The 19,202-nt window shown below is 44.9% G+C and overlaps 1 protein-coding gene across 8 annotated transcripts in view; it reads left to right on the top strand.

Moving 5' to 3' along the window:
- The window catches only part of znf536 (zinc finger protein 536), a 160,025-nt gene that overhangs the window by 97,181 nt on the left and 43,642 nt on the right, over positions 1–19,202 (top strand). For all 8 annotated transcript variants that reach the window (XM_042061667.1, XM_042061669.1, XM_042061671.1 and 5 more), the window contains one exon: positions 18,550–18,708. In XM_042061667.1, coding sequence (XP_041917601.1) covers positions 18,550–18,708 — 159 coding nt within the window. The remainder of the gene's footprint in view (positions 1–18,549; positions 18,709–19,202) is intronic.

Below are 19,202 nucleotides of genomic sequence, written 5' to 3' on the forward strand. Positions count from 1 at the left end.
TTTTGAACCACCCCTGTGTATTGACACAGAGGTGATTGATTCGAGCATGCTAGTTTAGCTGTGATCTGTGGATACCCCTGCGACCTGTCCATCCCTCACAGTCTTTCCGTCAGATGCTCAATCACCGCTAGCGCTACCATATCATTCATCTAACCAGTGCTGTCGGGCCCTGGCTCTGAAGCAGCGCTATCAAGATGCCCGACTTCAAACCTCACTTCCATCTGTCATGTCAGAGTCAAGATGTATACAAATCTATGCATCTTTAAAAGCCAGTAGTTAATCGGTAGTAACAGCTATCCGTTCCTACACATCTCTATGATGGAAGACTTATTGGCTGTGAAAGCTATTTTCACATGCAATTTAGCTATTAGAAGATTACATTAACAGCAACAAGAAGACTTGGAGTAGATTCATAACTGTATTCAGTACAGACCTCTAAGAAAGGGAGCCTAGGTCTAGTTTATTCATTAGGGAACAGTAAAGCTCAGTGCACAGATATGTGTTTTTATCTTTCCAGTTATTCTGACATTTTCATCACATTTCTGCCACCATATTTGGCCTCCCACTGCTACTTGTGTCCCCCTTATGCTAGAAAATACAGTGAAGCCATTGATTTTGCAGCGGGGTAGTGGATAACATGGAGAGAGTGGTCCTCCTAGTGCATTACTGTGCTCCATGGTTATATGCCATTTCCTTGTTTTCCTTTTCTAGAGCCCAAACAACGTGCCCTGTTTCCAATAGTGGCGATTATGTGCCAAGGTCTTAAAAAACGAGGATAACGACTCCTCCGACAACAGTCATGGGCAGACCGTGGGCCCCAACAATATCCCGGCATTTGGACACAGCGCTTGTTACCTGCGTGTAAGCCTGTGTTTGTCACGCCACTGCCTCCGGGCTGCTCCCTCTCACTGACCTCCACTTTATTTCTCTGGCACTAAGCCTATTATAAAATCAATAAACAATTGTGCTTTTTTTTCCCCCTTTCCTTTAAATCTTTTTTCTCCTCTGTACATCCTCTGCAATGGGAGGCAAAAGCCAGGCTAGCATGTTTGGGGCCACCATGATGACTGTAGGTAGAAATGCCATGTGTGACCTCCCTGCAAGAGTAGACTCAATTTAGCCTATAAGCATCAGGCCTCTCGTGCCTTATTTCATTACACAATTGGGTTTACTCCAGGGTCCAGGCTTTTGTGACCCAGGTCTAACCCTCTCCGACTCAACATGTGAACTCCAGCCGCTCACGAGTGAGCACGTAACAGATTACTCAGGGTGACTTGCACTTAAAAACATTTCTTGGTTTTACATCTCAAATCTAATATAGATGACCACTGTGTGCTTTGTTGGCTTAATCTGCTCTCTAGCAGGAAATTGGAAATCAGCAGAAAGAAGTTAAATCTGATTCTGTCTAACAGCTGTGTATTACACAGGCCTTGCAGGGCTTATTCCCATTCCTATTTGGCGTTCCATCACCCTCTAGATTGGCGCTCCAGGCAAAGTTAGAGAATGATCGAGGCCTTTTTAATTGTCACATTTCTTGAAATGTAATAACCCTCTCGATAAAAATCAACAAACACTGACTTTGACAGCTGATTCGTAGACTGTGCATCAAAAATAAAAACCATTTACGGATTTTAATTCCCACTGTCAGTTTAAACTAATGTGTCAAGCACAGCGGTGGGGATGACAATGTAAACCTCTTTTATTTTTCCAGCTTGAAAGAACTTTGAAATGAAAATGCCTGTAACAAGGCTGCGTTTGCATTGTTTTTTTTACCCTCTCCCTCTTTTATTTTTTTCTTGCCTCATTTTCCTTTTTTTTTCTCCTTTCTTAGGTCTCGTTCGAGTTCTCATAATTATGGGTAATCATAAACAACTGAGCTTCTGCTAATGAGACTGTGTTGTATGTTGGGTTCATAGGGAGCCCTCTCTTCAGTGGCACCAGTGTGGGTAGAAGAAGCAACTCTTTGTTCTATGTGTTGGTCCATTTTTTTATTTTTTTTGCCTGCCAATTTGAAATCGTGCCTTTACAGTATGCTCAGGGAATTTTTCTCTTCTCTCTGTCTCACTCTCCCTGTCTCTGTCTCAGTCTCTCTCTCTCTCTCTCTCCTTGTTCCCTCTACTGTACCGCTCAGCGATAACCGATAGATAGCAGATTTCTCCAAGCTGTTGAATCCTGCGTGCCGGGCTCATCCTTGCCTGGGGATTGGCTGACACTCCTCTGTGCGGCCCTGATTGGCTGGCCTGTTTGATGAGGAGGTTCTGACCTGTGGGACCTTCTTCAAATTATCGCTGCAGCCTTGGCCAGGGTCCCTAACCAGGCCCTACATGCTGATACCAGTCAGTCGACTCGACAGCCTCTCTCACAGCCACACGTGCTCTTCATTTCCATCAAAAGCACACAAATGTGTTTCTGCCATTAATGTGTCACCCATGGATGTGCTGCACTGAGCCTTTGCAGTACATTGTAGCTTAATGGATGACTGAATCTGGTGACAGACACATGTTTATGTTCATGTTATTGAGAAAGCAGTTTTACATTTTTTGGTCTGTCCTTTTTCTGTCCAAGAGCAGACAGGTAGTGGTTTTCTCACTGTTTGCTTGGCCTTTGCCACCTTCACTGGCTCTGTCACAGCATCCCTTGCTCTTTCTCTCACTCTATTTCTATCCTTTTATCTCTCCGTTCTTCCTCTCCTTCCTCAGTCTCACTGCTGTTCCTGTATTTCCGCTGGGAGAAACATTGACCTCATTTGTGAGGACAATAACCCCCTTGACTTTGGGGATTAAGACATGAAACCTTTGTGGATTAATTAGGTTTGGAGTTGAATTCATTTTGCTGCTCTGGAATGCAAAGAAAAAGGAAGGAGAAAACTCTTGGGTGAGCAGTAAGTTCAGTTGTTCACAGGGAAATATTGTGATGGGCTTCGTGAATATTGCTCTTCATTAGGTTTCTTAAATGTAGGACAGTGGCTCAGAGTTGAAGGTTAAACCGCAGGTCACAGCGATGAATTTTTAATTCCTCCGATCCCACTCCCGGCACGTCACACCTAATGTGGGAGAGGTAAAGCTGCCGGTGATGCCATGAGAATCGCATTGTTGCAGTTGTCCTGGTAACAAAGCTCCTTGTTTGTTTTTGCAAGATGTAGCACAATTGCAATTTAGCCGGTTAACACCTATTGTTTTTGTTAAGAGCATATGTTATTTGAGTTTAACTTTCCTGTGAAAAGAGCTGTTAGCATGGTTTGTTTACAAAATAACAAACGTGCCTGAATCTCTACAAGGAAAAGGGGGAAAAAAACAGTGCAAATGTTAACATCTGTGCAATTTCCTTACATGTTATATTGTCACACTCTAGACTGCATTACACTCTCACATTTATAATTGGGTAAACTGCAGGCTTAAAAGCATTTCCCAAGACCATTGCGGTGTTAGCTGTATTTTTCTTCGCATCATCTGTATATTTCTGGACTTCCGTTAACATCCACACTATTCAAGCTGCTCCAGCTAACACAACCACTTCAGAGGTTCATGCCTCTATTTTTAAAAGGATACATATGTGGGTAACAAAAAATTAGAAATCACAATTGTATTTATTATTTTCTTTATATGAGCCCACTAATACTATATGTATCTGCATCTTACTTACAATACATTAATGTGTGTAGATAGGAACAGGAAATAATAACTATCTACACCATAGCTTACACAACACTAAACGATACAAAATCATCCCTACACCTTACCCATTAATGGTTGACATTTTCCTCTCATCCTACAGTTTGGCAACATATAGAACTCCTAGGAAGATGCAAATATAGTGTTGAGGTCAGTGCGCTAAATTGCTCTCAGTGTTTTAAATGTCAGATCCTCCCCCTTTAATTTTCTCTATGGCCTCTTTGAGTGACAGGATTTTGCTGCTAGCAGGGAATCTACAGCAAACATGAACCTGACCTTATTTGCCAGCAAATCCTGAATGAGCAGAGAGCAGGTTTGACAGACTGAGCCATGGAAACAGATTCCTTCCATGCGATTCATCGTTGAGATTCACTGCACATTCCTCATGGAGATGTAGATATTCTAAACAGCACCGCTCAAGTCAGTTTACACTCTTTTCAACAAAGTTAACCTTCCTCTGCTGTGCTATGATAAATTAGGTGCCGGAAAATGCTATTGTCATAAACTGTCATATGTAGGCCCAAGTAGTTCCCGTAGTGCTCCTACTGTCTGGGAGGTAAGCTCTGAACCTGTAAAAGGACTTGCTGTTCTGCCTGTCTGTCTGTCTGCCTGCCTCTCTCTCCTTTTCCCTGGAGGACACAGGTTTAGCCAGAGCATTCAACTCCGTGTCTCCCCCTGCGCGCTTAAGACAGGAGGCTAAGTCGCGGCTGAGCCGCGCGAGCCCCTCGCGGGGACGGATCGGCCAAATGCCACCTCTCCTGGCGCGGGCGGCAGGTGAGGTGTAATCAGGCCTGCACAGCACCTCCGCTGCCAGGAACAGGTATTTCCTATTAGACACAGAGATGAGGATTCCAAGAGGGACGTGAAATCTCGTTTTCCTCCCGTTTCTCCGTTTCGCTCCTCGTTTTTTATCACTCCATGTCTGTCTCTGTCTGTCTCCTTTCAGTTTTGCTCTCTGATCCTCTGTTTCACGTCGTATGCATTTTTCCCCCCTCCATTGGTCCTCCTAAACTGAGGATTTGGCTCCTTTTTTGTTTTTTTTTCACTCTGTCCTGACGTATTTTTCTTTTTGTTTTGTAGAAAAGAAGTAACTTGAACTTTCACAGAGAATAAAGTTTGGAGGACGTTTCTGGATTATGTTCATGAGACACAAGCTGCTCACAGCCTGAATGTGGCACTATGTCAATGATTATCTATTTCCATAAAGTTGATTTTTACATCCCTAGAGGCAGGCCACAATTAGCCAGAACCGAACACACACACACACACAAATAAATGTACGTGTTGGTTAAGTCCTGAAATTTACATCGGTATCAAGTATGTATGACAGCAGTGATAGCATAATGGGCGTCATGTGACTAAAGCGTGAAGATGAATGTTCCAGCCTGATGCCTTGGCAGTTTTGGTACCATCCCTCAACCTTAGCTGTTGGCGTCTCCATCGCTGTGCTGTTAAACAGTCCATGTTTCTTATCTCATGCTTACTGTAGCGCTAAGTCTAACATCTGATGCTTCCCTGAATTCCAACATGTTGGACAGGTGAGATCTGGTCGCGAGCGACACTTTTGAAATGCACGTTCACACTATGTCATCATTCTCCATCTGCACACTCTCACAAAAGCTCCCTCGAGCTGCCTCTGGTTCACACAGTCCTATAGGCACCAATATGCTTGGAAGGTGGAATGCACGCGCGTAGGAATCAGATTGACTTTCAGAAAGTCAAAGAAATCCTACTTGATTAAAGAAAACCTGGAGTAGTGTCACAGCTGATTATCTGGGCGATAACTGATGGAGATTAATGCACCCTTCATACCTCTGATGTAAACATATTTCGCCTACAGTTCTCTGCACATTTCCAGTCCATTGTGTCAGTCTGTTAATTTATTCACTCATTTCATATCTTACACCAGGGGGAAGACAAAACAGGTGTTGACAGGTGTTACAATACCATGCACATTCAGAAAGGAGTTCAGATGCGGATAAGTTTTCAGCTCTGTTACTTTCTAATGCGTTGTGTCAGTGGATGGAAAAGTCAGTGCATTTCAATACGCCACTGTTGAGTTGTGGGGAGTGAGTGAGACTTGTAGTACTCTACACTCTTCCTCCCAGTGAGGAGTTAATGACACTATTGCTTACTGACAAGAGTGTTCATGGCCGCACTTTCTGGAGATGTTTTCCCTTTAAATGTACCACGCGCTTGGTGGGCTTTTTTGGAGGGCTTTTCGCCTAAACAGACGGGCTCTCACTGCATTGTGGGGCGAGGTCCAGGGAGCTCGGAGGAGTTTTTTTTTGTCTTTTCTTTTTCTCCCCACTCTCTTTTCAGCAGGAGGAGAAGGAGGAGGAGGAAGCCTGTGCGTCTCTCTGGAAACGAATGCCCAAGAAGCCAACACATTAGGCTGTGCTGTTAGTGCTGTGTGGTTTAGCCGTGTCGTCGCTCTGCATGTTTTTGTAACCCTGATGGAAGTAAGCCCTGATGGAAATAGCCCACAGCCCTGCCCACTACCCCCCCCCCCCCCCCCAGCACCACCCCACACACACACACTCCCCGCCCGCCCCCATCTAACTCAGTACAGTATATTTATCTTCTGTATTTATCTCTCCCTGTTTATCTGTCTTTAACACACTGCCTAATGGAGATTACTCCCGCCTCCAAATGAGCTCCAAATGAACACTGCCACAGCCCTGCGACTCGTTCGCTTTAATAATGTCAGATATTAACGCTCAGCTATTTTCTGTCCACATTCTTCTTTTGTCTCATCTTAGATTGTATGTTCCATTTTTTTTACATTATCCAGCACTGGCTCCATATTAGGTCACAATCGTGCTCCATTTCAGCTTTCACTAACTGTCTCCTTTCTCGTGACCTCTATCTGACAGTCGTTTGCTTGTCCTAACTTTTAGATGTTTGCGTGGTCAATTATGGCTTTAATTTATAGAATGCAGACACTCAGTATTTCAACATCACCATGTAGAGGTTGGTGGTGATTTGAAGCGGGTGAATGGATGTTTCTTTCTATACAGACGTCATTAGAATTTATTTATTTATTTTTAGTCGCCGTCACCTTTCACTGCTCTTTGAGCGCCTTTCAGGGATGCGCCTGCAACTGTCACGGAATTTGCCCCCCCCACCCCCCTCTCCTGCGCTCCTCCCAAATTAAATCCACATAACAGAGATCGATGGCTGGCTTCTAATCGCGTTAGACATATTGTTTTAAAATACCAGCGCCCAGCTGGTGAATCCTGGTGCTCTTCTGTTTGTCTCAGCTGAAGAGCTCAGACCTCTTTAGCTCCCACCTTCTACACTCTCTCTCTCTCTCTCTCTCTCACTCTGTTTCTCTCCCTCCCTCACTCTATCTCTCTCCCCACCCCTCTCTCTTGCTCCCAATCTGTTTGTTTTCAAAGCCCAGGGAATTGGCCCAAATCCTAGGTATCACATATCTGACCATATTTCAAGCCGAAATTAAGCATGTAAAAACCCTTTTCCCTTTAAAGGTCAGACATTAGTGCTGGTAAAAATTGATCTGTGGATTTATGAATTTAGCCCCAGTGTTGGAGCTCCTTTGTAATGGGAAGATTCAGCGGGGGGAAGCTTAACATGGCATTGTTTTGCTTTGACAACGCAGCCACGAGAGCCACTGCAGCTGTTCCCCCAGCTCACAATGGCAGATTAATTAACACAATCATGTGCTTCTGGCTGCCGCTCAACACACAGGTCTGCTCAGGGATAGATAGGTAAATCCTATACATGTCTTTCCAGACGGAGAATATTCTTCTGATGGGGTTCACCACTAGATATATTTTGCTTAGTGACTGGTCAACCCCCGTGAAGGAAAAAAAAAGGAGGAAGTGACAGATAGAAAGAAAAAGAAATGAGAGACCTTAGCTAATTTGGACCAAAGTATTTCTAGGAAGTGTTGTCTATTTCAGAGAGCCACTTCCTCTCTCTCTCTCCATCCCTCTCTCTCTCTCTCTCTCCCTCTCTCTCTTAGCCTCTTCTCCCCTCTGCAGAGCTGCCATGGCCATTAGTTGGTTTTCCTAATTAAGATTCCGCTGGCCGATCCGTCTCTCTTTCTTAGTTAGTTCCCTGACATTTTAAACTGTCTATTATTCCGCCCGGCTTTCAGGTGCAATGCTGTGTAAATGGCAAGTCAAAAAATTATGTATCTTTTTCATACAGTTATCCATCAAGGACTATTAGAGGGAGCGGTCTGGGGCTTAAATCATTACCGAATGCTGTGATCTTTCCCAATAGATCTTATCGCTCACGTCCACTGTCATTCTATTACCCCACTTCATCTGTTTTCTTTTTTTCCCTTCTTTCTTTTCCTCCTCCTCCTCCTCCCTCTCTTTATTTGATTCTCCCGCAGTCTCTGCTAGGATATTTTGACATGACCGCTATTTGTCGATATTTTAACCTTGCTCCTTGCTTGCAGTTGATATAATGATCACTTAACAGTCAAGAGTAAGGAAGGGAGGAAATTAGGGCGTCGGCGACTGCAACAACAACAGCCAGGCAATTATGTTTCCTTCAGCCCCAGCATTCTCACGTTAATGAAATCCCTTATCATTATGGAGAGGAAGGAAAGGTAGGACAGGTGCGAGAAATGTGTGTAGTTCATTTATCTTATTCCACAGAATGATGAAAAGGTGGGGAAAAAAAAAAGAAAATATAGATGTCGTGGCAACAAGTGTGTGTATGTGTGCCGCACGTTGATGTAACAGATAATGTGTTTCTCAGTTTCATTTTTTTGTGTTATGATTGGCAGTGCGGGCTAATTCTATTTTCAGGTGTATAAATACACTACTTCATCAGGCTTGTCTTCTGTGCAGCTTGGCTGTGAGTGCTTGTGTGTCGCTTTCAGATGGTGAACACCAAAACAGAGAAAGTGAGGCTGAAAGAGGCAGAGCAAAATGTTGTGAAAATGTATATGTAGGCCTATTGTGTGTGTGTGTGTGTGAGAGGGAGAGAGAGAGAGAGAGAGAGGGATGGCGAAAAAAAGACAGGGCTGTGAAAGGCTACGACGACACTTCTAGGGATAGCATTTGAAGTATTTACCTCTTCACTAGATGTCTGCCCTTTTCCCCGGAGCAGGCCAACGAGGGGCGCGCGAGGGCCAGTGAGCATGTGGGCGGTAGGAGCGGCAGCCGCGGTGGCGGAGGTAGCCGAGGCGTGAGCGTTCTAATGACGCTAATGCCGGGCGAGATCCTGGCTCCCGCTAAAGGAAGCTATCTGATTGGAAACAGCTCTGGGACGCTGGGAGGTTGGCCCCGGATCGTTTGATTTAATGACCCATTTCCTCTGCTCGTGCCACAAGCAGTTAACGGCAGTCAAGGTGCCCAGAGGTTCCCTAGTCACAGGAGTGCGCCAGGCCCAGGCTGGGGAGGGGAGGGGTGGAGGAGTCGTGGGGAGGACATGGGGGGGGGGGGGGGGGGGGGGGGGGGGTTAGGCTTTAAGAAGATGCTGGGGCTCGCTCGGTGCTCCTGCTCTGATGAGAAAGCCAAGTGAAAGGAAGGCACATCTGAGGTATGGCTCCGGGGAGTTGCTGAGGGTAGTGGGACGGGGGGGAACCACTTTGGCTCCCTCGGTTTTGACTCCTTATGTTGCGGCGTGTCGACTACCTACTCCTTTTGATCATGAAAACTCTACTATCAAGAGGATTTCGTTTAGGTCTCCACTATAAAGAGACCTAAAGTCCTTGCATGAAAATATTTACCCACTCTTCATTTAATATATACCATATTTTTAAATGTGTATTTTTTTTATCATATTCTACATTGAGATGTATCACTCTAGCCAAACAAATAAGAAACAGACAAGCCAAGCCTGTGACCTTCTGCTCCAGACTGCTAAAGGCTTCAGGAAGAGGCCTAATGGAGCCAGTCAACTCTGAAAGCCAAACTTAAGCAGGCTCAGACATATCAAGCTAATGATCAATTATTACTATCCACAATCCCTGGCCTTGATGTCCCTGCATGGCTATAGATGGCAAGCAATTATGTCACTCCTTCTCGACTCCCTGCCTGCCATATGAAGATATTTATAAATATATAAGAGATAGCTCTTAGCAGGACAAGTTATTGCCCTCTTATTGCAGATATACAGATTCAGATTAATTTGTAATTAGTCTCGAGATGTTGAGCCTCTGTAGATAAAGGATTCCAACTTCCATTCTCCATTCGATAAATGCTGATCACTTAAAAAGAACAAATGCTCCGAGCCTGATAAAAATAGCTTAAGCCCAAGTTATTTTGTTCGCTGACAAATACAGACACATATGTTTAAATGCCCTGGCACTGTTGAGGCTTGGAGCAAATGAGTTTTAAAATAAACTGTTATTGTTTGGTTGTAAACATTTTCAGCGCATTGGATCCATATAATGAAATCCGGGGTAGTGCTTAAGTGGCAGCATGTCGGAGGTATTGTACAAACACACTCTTCACAAAATGAAAAAAAAAAGAAATCCGAAGAACAGGGAGGATAGAAATGATCACAGTCTGCTCATTGTGATTTAATTTCCAATACCCTGCCATGATGTGCTTTTCTATTGGGCTCAGGTTCACATTAATTTGCTCCAAATGTCAGATATCTCTCCACAGATAAGGGTGAGGAAAAGGAATAAAGACATACATTTTTTTCATTCTTTTTTTTTCTGTGAAAATACCAGAATAGTTTTTAGTCATATAAGTGGGGGGAGTCTATTAATAGTTGAGTCATCAGCGCTGCAATGTTCCGAAATGGCAAATTGTTAGATCCCCAATGGTGATTATTACTCTCTGTCAATGACCTTCATAACAAATTAACATTCCGGCTGTGGAGAGGAGAGGAGCACGCTCTTTTTTGTGGCACATGCATGTGGGGTGATGCTCTGTAAACTGGGAGAGAAGGGGGAAGTGGAGAAGCAAAGAGGACAGAGCAAGAGAAAGAGGGCAGAGATGAGATAATCCATTACCAAAAAACACGCATCTTATTTATTCTTCTGATTGCATTTTGCTTTAATTTGTTTCACACATCAGCGCTGCTGATGTAAAGACATAGGAGCCTGTGTAATAGTATTTCTAATGGCTCATCTAACCTTGGGGGACAGTAGAGGGAGAGATAGAGAGAGAGAGACAGACAAAGAGAAAGAGCGAGAGAGAGAGAGAGAGAGAGAGAGAGAGGAGGAAGATGCAGAGGGACAGTTTTAGAGCCACTTTGCCCAAATGTGCAGCTTTCTAAAATTTATTCTGATCGAGCTGCTCACTCAAGAGACGCTCCTGTGTTTGGAGCTGCATGATAAATCTTTTTATTTCATTTTCCGAGACACTGGACAAGTTCATGTAAGAGTAAAACAGGGAACGTCCTTGGATCTGGCGATTTATAGCTCACATGGCTGCTGCGTGAGCAACGCGTTCAGGTTCTCCCGTGAAACTCCTACAGACGAGACACAAGTTCCTATGTGTCTACATTAAACAACCGCTGCTGCCACTGCCTATAGGAAATAAATATACAAAAATAAGACCAAACTAAAGACAAACACTCAGAAATGAGACAAATCAAAAGCTAACTGAATGCGTCCTGCTATGGAGATGTCTGTGATAGCAAAGTGCTCTGCAATAGTCCTTTAATGCGTAGGGTGACTTTTCCATTTCTTTGTCTCATTAACGTAATCTTTTGGAAACTTCAGGACAATGGTTCAGGTGGCGGCGGTGGTGAGCATACCTGGCAGTGGCTCTCACATGTGGATCTGTAACACGGCTTTATGATTGCCTGTTGTACTTGTTGTTGATTTGGTCTGCTGGAAAATGAATAGGAAATCAATGTCAGGCGAGGCCGTTTTTTTGCCTTCCTTTATGGAGCGTTAAAGGTGCAGAGCCGTGGCTTGTTGAGGGCTGATTGTGATCAGATGGAGTGTACCAGTGACAGACGTGCGCTAGATTTTCATATAAGGTCATTTTTCTTTTCGTCTTTTTAGTAGAGGTGCTGTTTGTTCGGTGTGAGCTCTGCAATAGATGCAATAGAATAGAGTTTGTTTTTGTATAAATGCTACAGGCTAATCTGAGAGCATCTTTTATATTTGCATCCTGCTCCTCATTCTCAGTCAATCTGCTCTCATCAATCTCTCTCTCTCTCCCTCTGTATTTGAGTGGCTCCCTTTCTCCCCTGTTCTCCAATGAAAATCCATGGAAAGCAGAGTATCCCTGTGAAGACAGGATCTACCCAGCCTTCACTAATGATAAACAGCCAAGCCCTGCCAAAATGTGTCTCTGTGTGTGACCAGATTCATATTGTGTGTTTGTGTGTCCACATGATGAATATTTACCATGTTTAACAGCAGCCAGCCCCTTCTTACTGATGCTCTCCTAAAAAAACGCCCCCCCCCCCCCCCCCCCCCCCCCACACACACACACCCTGGACCCCTGTCCCTCTGGAGAGACGCGGGTGTTTCGTCTCTCCCCTCATGCGTAGGGACAGCAGTGTCCACGGTTGTCTCGCTCACACCCTTCAGAGCTGTGATCATCCTGCTGCATGATAAAGTTAGTGAGACCTCAGTGCTTCTTCAGCATCCAGCATTTTGCCTTTTTCTTCTCCTTCGTCTTCTCTCCTGCACTCATTTATTTATTTATCATTATTTTCTCCCCCCCCCCTTCCCGCCATTGCTCTTTGAAGCCTGAAACAGACTTGTGAAGAGAAAACAAAGATGGGTGCATGCCAGGCACAAACTTATGGCACCATTCCTGTTCCCCGAGCTCGGCGGAGGCATAGCCTTTAAAGAGGGAGAGGCGCACCTTCTGTCACTGGCGGAGGGAGGGAGGGAGAGAAGGAGGGAGGGGAGGGAGGGAGGGAGGGAAGGAAGGAGAGAGAAAAAAGGGAGACAGAGTGCTAGGGAGGTACTGACCGCGGTTAGAAGCATTGTCATTGACACTTGTGTTTGGGCAGCATTGTGACCTTTCGCGGCCATGTCACGTTTTTGTGTTGGAGGTCTTCCACTACATCAAAAAGGCGCGATACCAAGCTGCCAAGCTGCACGCTACATAATACACTGCTAGAGTGGTGGTGATTCATTGGGAAGAGAGCCCTTAAATTTAGTCAAGGCCCTGCGCTTGCCAGAAAAAAAGGCATGAAAAAAGAGAAAAACAGAAGATGAATAATCTTTAAGATCTGGAAATCAAACAGTGAATGTTAATTCCATCTGACCTCTTCTTCACTCTGAAATGCAGAACAAATGTGTGCAGGGAAAGAAAAAAAATCAGAAAAGAGAAAGAAAAAAAAACTCTGTGCCTTTCGTCAAGCATAAAAAGGAGAATCATTTCCCCCACTCCTTTTATAATCCCACTTTCAGTCAGCCCAGCGCTAATAAATATAAATGTTTGTGATTAGCATCTCGGCGGCACAGGTGCATGTTTGTTGCGAGGGGAGGCATGTTCATTAATTTTCGGCGATGAAAAGTGCACTGCGCCATAAACACAGAGTCCAAAAAACTGCACCGGCTGATAAATGAATGCACAGATTGTTAATGTACCATTGTATGGCTGAGCCTCGGCAAGCTTTAAAAAAAGGGGGGAAAAAACACCCTTCCTGCCAAATTGGTGTTAGCTGGAGGTACGACGGGCAGCCCTTTTTCAAGGTCCAGATTACACAAGATGGGGCTTTTAAACTGGCCTCAGTGTGTGTGTGTGTGTGTGTGTGTTCTTTTCCCTTACACATAGGATCTGTGGATTATATAGACAACTCATCCCCCCTGCTGTGCTCCCTGTACCATGTGTTCTGTAATTAGACTTTCCTCTCTCTCCCCCACCCCTCCCCCCCCCCCCGACCCCCCCCCCCACACACACACACACACACACACAAAACAAACAATCACATACATTCACTCATATTCTCTACACTCTCTTTTGGACTGGTGTTTAGTGTGGACTTGGGTTCCAGAACCAGCATAGCATACTGAGGGCATGGACGCACCATCCTGAGAATGCCATTTGGCACACAAGCACCCGTTTGGCCTTATGTGTTATACCCTAGAATTAAGCTGTTAAAACCATTTTCCCTCCAACACACTAGATTTAATCCACAGTGTTCGCAAATTGTTATTATCATCATTATTTCATATCTGCTTTAATCTGTTCTTGCAATCTGCGAGGAGTTTTTAATGCTTCATATGCTGTGTGGCACAAACAGAAATATATATAAGCTCAATGCCTTCTTATTCAATGCTACATATTAAATGCATAGAAAATGGGTTTATTTTATTGAAATAAGATGTGCCCCTAAATATAAAAATGTGTATCAAATAATGGCAGTGCTTGCAGCAAGAAAACATAGCTCTCTTGCAGACAAAGAAAAAACTCTGCTGAAAATGGTTGTTTTTCAGTTGCTGTGAAAATGTTTTATTAGGGGACCGCTGAACACCTGCCTTAAAATGTCGTTTCAACATCTCCCGAATGCCATTTTGCTTAATTGACTTGGAAATGGCCCAAATGTATTGCTGAATGCAGTCTAATTAATATTAATAATAAATGCCATTATTAACATCAAAGAACATCTGGTGCCCCTGTTTACCCGCATGCCTTATATGTAACACATTTGGTGGCTGTTTCATCTCGCAAACATAGTGGGGGTAAACACTTTTTGAATTTTATATTTTTTAGTTTAGTTCATTTTCATTGAATTCATTTATTTCCTGCTTGACACATGGGTCACTGTCAGTGGACTCCCCTTGCTGTCCATGCTGCATTTGAGGGTCTGGCTCAAAGAGCTCTGGAGTGTTTTCCCTGGGCTGGACCCAGTTGCTGTGATACCATGGAGGGTTCCAGGTCCCTGGTGGACACCTTAAAAAAAAGAAAAAAGATAGAGAGAACCAAACTGCTTCTACAAGCATCTGTGCTGAGAGAGAGATGCATTAGGAGCTTTTTTGTGGCCATAAATCACACGACTAAATAACTTTAATCTAAAATTTCATTAAGTAGTCCTTGTCAGGTAGTAAAAGCAGGGGATAATGCAGTAGTCTTTAATGATAATTGGTGTTTGGTTAATAAATTCTGTGAGTTCCGATTACTTTCTAGCAGTCGCTAGAATGCTAGCCTCAGCAGTGTAACTAAACCTCAAATTGATTAACTCGCCTGAACCAGCCCGTTCACAAAGATGGCACCCGTCCAAATCAAAAAAGAGAGAGCCGAGCATCAGCCGCATGGTGTTGTGTTGCTCCGGCGTAAGGAAATCAAGTCCCCTCGGGCGCATTTTTAAAAGCCTAATGCCTTTCAAATGATGTCATCACATTTTACCTTCTCTCTCTCTTTCTCTTCCTTGCTTTTACTTCCCCTCTGTCTGTCTCCCATTTTCTATATCTGAATGTTTCCTACACGTTTTGCTCCATCCTTATTGGTCGCTGCAGAGGAAGAGAGGTCAATGGCTTTGACAGAGCACATGACACATTATAATAATGGAGAGAGGAGACATCTTGTGTTTTTATGATTCTGTTTTTTTTCTCTCCCTCTTTCCTGAAAGTGATATCACAGTAATCAAAACCACAGAACAATTTAGCGTGGAAGTGTGATTGTAAGAGCACCATTAAGGGCTTTTTTTTCACTGGGTTGTATCTTTGTTGTTATTGTTTTTTGTCATTAATGGGAACAGGGTGTGGTCTGTCTCGAGATGTTTAGTTCTCAGAGAATCATTTCTCAGACAGACAAACACACGCACACACACACACACACACACACAAACACACATCCAAACACAGAGAGGTTGCGTGGCACATGCTAGTGTAGTGTATGCGTGTTTAGCACGGCTCCTGTGGCGTTCCCCCTGGTGGTAGCTGCAGTTTTCTTTTTTCTTTTTTTTTTTTATTGTGTCACTCGGAGCGAGCTCTCAGTGTCAGAGATGCGGCGTGGCTGACAGCAGGCAGAATGACTGATAGTCATCCTCTTCCCAGATGGCCTGTACAACTCCGCTCCAATCTGATCCCGGCCCTTTGTTCTGGCATGTTCCATTACATTTGGGTGAGCCCAATAAAGGCCGCCAGCCCGGGAGCTGCTCGCAGATCAGGGGAGCTGAATAATATCTGTGCAGCTGCGTGGCGTTCCTGCACTCCTCTTCAGCACACGTGGAGTAGCAGGTCTCAGAATCCAACCAAGTACACACACACACACACACAAACACACATTCTCTCTCTCTCTCACACACACACACACACACACACACACACACACACACACACACACACACACACACACACTCTCTCTCTCACGCACACACACATTGAAAAACACTAAAGAACACTAACTGTTGAATAAATCTTGTGATGGTGGTACAAATACAGGTGATCATGATGGTAGTTAGTTAAATTGTCATTCACCCTAATAATAAAACAAGCCAGCACTTCTAATTATTGGATTAATCAGTAGTTAGCTGTGTCTGATCCAGATCAAGTCAGGCTGCCTTTTCCTTACGTGTAATCAGCCTGTCTTGGAACATCTTTAAAACTCTCTTATGCCCACGGGCAAATGATAAATCTGACAGAAAGCAGCCCATGAGAATTATTGTTTCAAATCCCCCAACAAGGTAAAAATGTGGCAGCCGTTGCTTTCTTCTGACAATCATTTTAATAATGTTTCTCCAACTGATTCTCCCCCCGTTTTTGCATGGAAAGAAAAGGAGTGGAGAAATGGAAAATCAATAGGCTGAAAATAGTTTTAGGTGGTGGGCTATGGAGAATGTCTCTGCCCCAGACCCCCGCTGCTGAAAGATGACGCAGAATATATGGGGTGACCTTCAAATGTCATAAATGTGTTGTGCAATAAACTGTCAATATTTGTGGTTATACGGCGCGGGATGACTTTTACAGTAATTGGAACAGCCGTATTAAAAGCTGGGGATCAGTCAGCTGATTAAAGACAGCCTTGCCGGACACCCATGGCCTGAGTGTGTGTGTGTCTATGTGTGTGTGCGTGTGTGTGTGTATGTGTCTCTGTGTGTGTATCTATGTGTCTGTGTGTTTATGTGGTGTTCCACGTCCAAAAATACAGCCGAGAGGTTGATGCACAGTGTGTCTGAAGAGTTGATTGAGGAGGGAGCTTAGTCTCCACGGACTGAGAGATGGAGAGAGATACACTAAAGCATATCCACTAGACTTTACTGTAGCCTGTGTTATAAGTGTGGCCAGACTGGAATATCAAATCAAAAGTCATTACAGCTATTTGTATATTTATGAATACATAAATAGACATATTTTGTTTGTATATTTTATTGAACAATGTACTGTATGAATATGTATAAATGTGTACTGTATATCTGTGTGTGTGTGTGTGTGTGTGTTTGTGCGTTTGTGCATGTCTGAGTTCAAGTGTTTGTTTGTGCTGTATACACTTGTGTCTATGTGTGTGTGTGTGTGTGTGTGTGTGTGTGTGTGTGTGTGTGTGTGTTAAGGTCAGTAAACTGGGGCACACATTGTGTCCCCTGGTTGCACATAGCTAGTTTTCACTGTCGCCATGGCAGGGGAGGCAAATCGCATGAACGTGATCAGTCACAAGAGTTGGAGAGATGCTGACTTCAGTCTTTCTTTTTTAACTTCTTAAATCTCATTTGATTCTTAAAAGAGGCTGGAGCAAAAGGGAAAGATTACTGCAGGGGAAAGCTTTTGATTGTGTCAAATGGGCGCCTAAGTGGGTTGCACCATTCACTGACTTGCATGCCATATCATGTGCCACCACAAGGAAAAAAATAAGAAAAGAAAAAGGGAAAAAAAGGAGAGAAATTTCCTTTCAGCCTTATTCTTGTGCCATTGTGGGTCATGCGCTTTTGCTGCCGTGTAACCCAGGCGGGTGCAGAGAGCAGGTCGAGCCCAGGCCTGGACACTGGGGTTTGTTTTGTGCACAGTGTACCCAAGTCATCCTCCTCCTCCTCTTCCTCCTTCTCCTCCCCTCTCTTCCTCTCCCTCTCCGTCTCTCTGATGCTCCCCTTTAGCTGCGCTGGGACATGCAGGGTGTTTTATTTCTTTTTTTCTTTCTCTCTCTCTCTCTCTCTCTCTCTCTCTCTCTCTCTCTATCGCCAAGGTTGTTTGTTGTCACTGTTGATTTCTCCACTTGTCAGATCTTTGGGAGTCACCTTAACACGGCGCTGGTGAAAGGCACTGGATGGCAGAGTGGTACTCGATAACGCACAAAGGTGTGAGCTGCAGGGTTACATGAGGCTGGGGGAGGTGAGGAACTTGGGGGGGGGGTGACTGCTCCTTTTTTTGTGTTGCGTGGTAGCAGTGGTGGGGAGACGGCGTGGGTGTCTCCGGTTAAAATTGAAATGAATTCGCCGCAGTTCATTATCTCTCGCAAGTTGGGATTGTTGGTCTTGACACGTTCATATAAGTATTTGGCACCATGGCAGCTCAATCAGGCCCGGGTCGCTGTTATCACCCTCTCATATCTCTGACGCCAGCGACGTCACCTGTCAAAACCGGGGCGCATGCTGCGGCAAACGCAGGGCCCTGTGCTGACATTGCCGTTTCCTTTCTGGTATTGTTCATTTCGACACAATCCGCCATATGCTACCCTGGCGATGATGATAGCGTGGATAAAACATTCAGGTGTTGAAGCGCAGGCACGGGGGGGGGGGGGGGGGTTGGGGGTCGGACCCCACATCTCCAAACAAGGCTGAAAGCTTATGAACTGTCAGCGTTCTGTCAGCTGCAAATGGCTGGGAAAAATAGCGGCACACGTGAACCCATTGAAGTGTTTGACTTTGTGTGGCGTTAGCAGATTTGGGTGGCAAAAGGGAGGAAGACGGAGAGAAAAGAATCTTTCTTTCTCTCTCTCTCACACATTGCTGGTTTGAAGTGACACTGAACACTCATTTTTCTGTCTCTCTCTCTCTTTCTACCCCTTCCCCCTCCTCCACCTTTCTGTTGTTCCAGATGTGGGAGATGACCTGACAAAGAGCGCGGGGGCCGTGCAGCCCCCCACCCCCCAGCACCGGGAGCGTGGCGTGGGCTCGGCCATGAAGGACTGCCCCTACTGCGGGAAGAGCTTCCGCACCTCCCACCACCTGAAGGTCCATCTGAGGATACACACAGGTGAGCCGTCCTTCAGCGTCGAGCTTCGCACTCGGCACCTGTCCTCCCCGCGACCGCTTCCATAGCGAAGGCCCGCCATGCTGTTTGCCAGCCGGCGCTACCTACTGGCACCGCGTAGAAGTTGTCCTTGATTAGAGTAATGATGTGGACACGCAAAGTTCAATGGCCAAAGCGAGACTCCCGCCGCTGTAACCCCTGGGCAAAGCTAATGCTAACTGGCAGGCAAACGTGTCCTAGTTAGCATGAGACCACCGCCACACTGCCCAAGTGCTCCTCGACCACAGACAGAGAAGAAAGCACAGCACTGACACGGCCAGAAGCTAAACGCACACAATATTTCCACGTTTCAAAATAATACAGTAGAGTGGGAGAATAACCGTTTACTCTGCTCGGGTCTCAGTAGACGGCCCGTACTGTAGATGCAAAGTGTCCTCATTACAGCGTTGCATGGGGATGAAATGTGTACTTTCAGCAGAATCCAGTGATCTTTCACA

The sequence above is a fragment of the Alosa sapidissima genome, chromosome 14, assembly GCF_018492685.1.
Source record: "Alosa sapidissima isolate fAloSap1 chromosome 14, fAloSap1.pri, whole genome shotgun sequence".
In the NCBI taxonomy this organism is placed as follows: Eukaryota; Metazoa; Chordata; class Actinopteri; order Clupeiformes; family Clupeidae; genus Alosa; species Alosa sapidissima.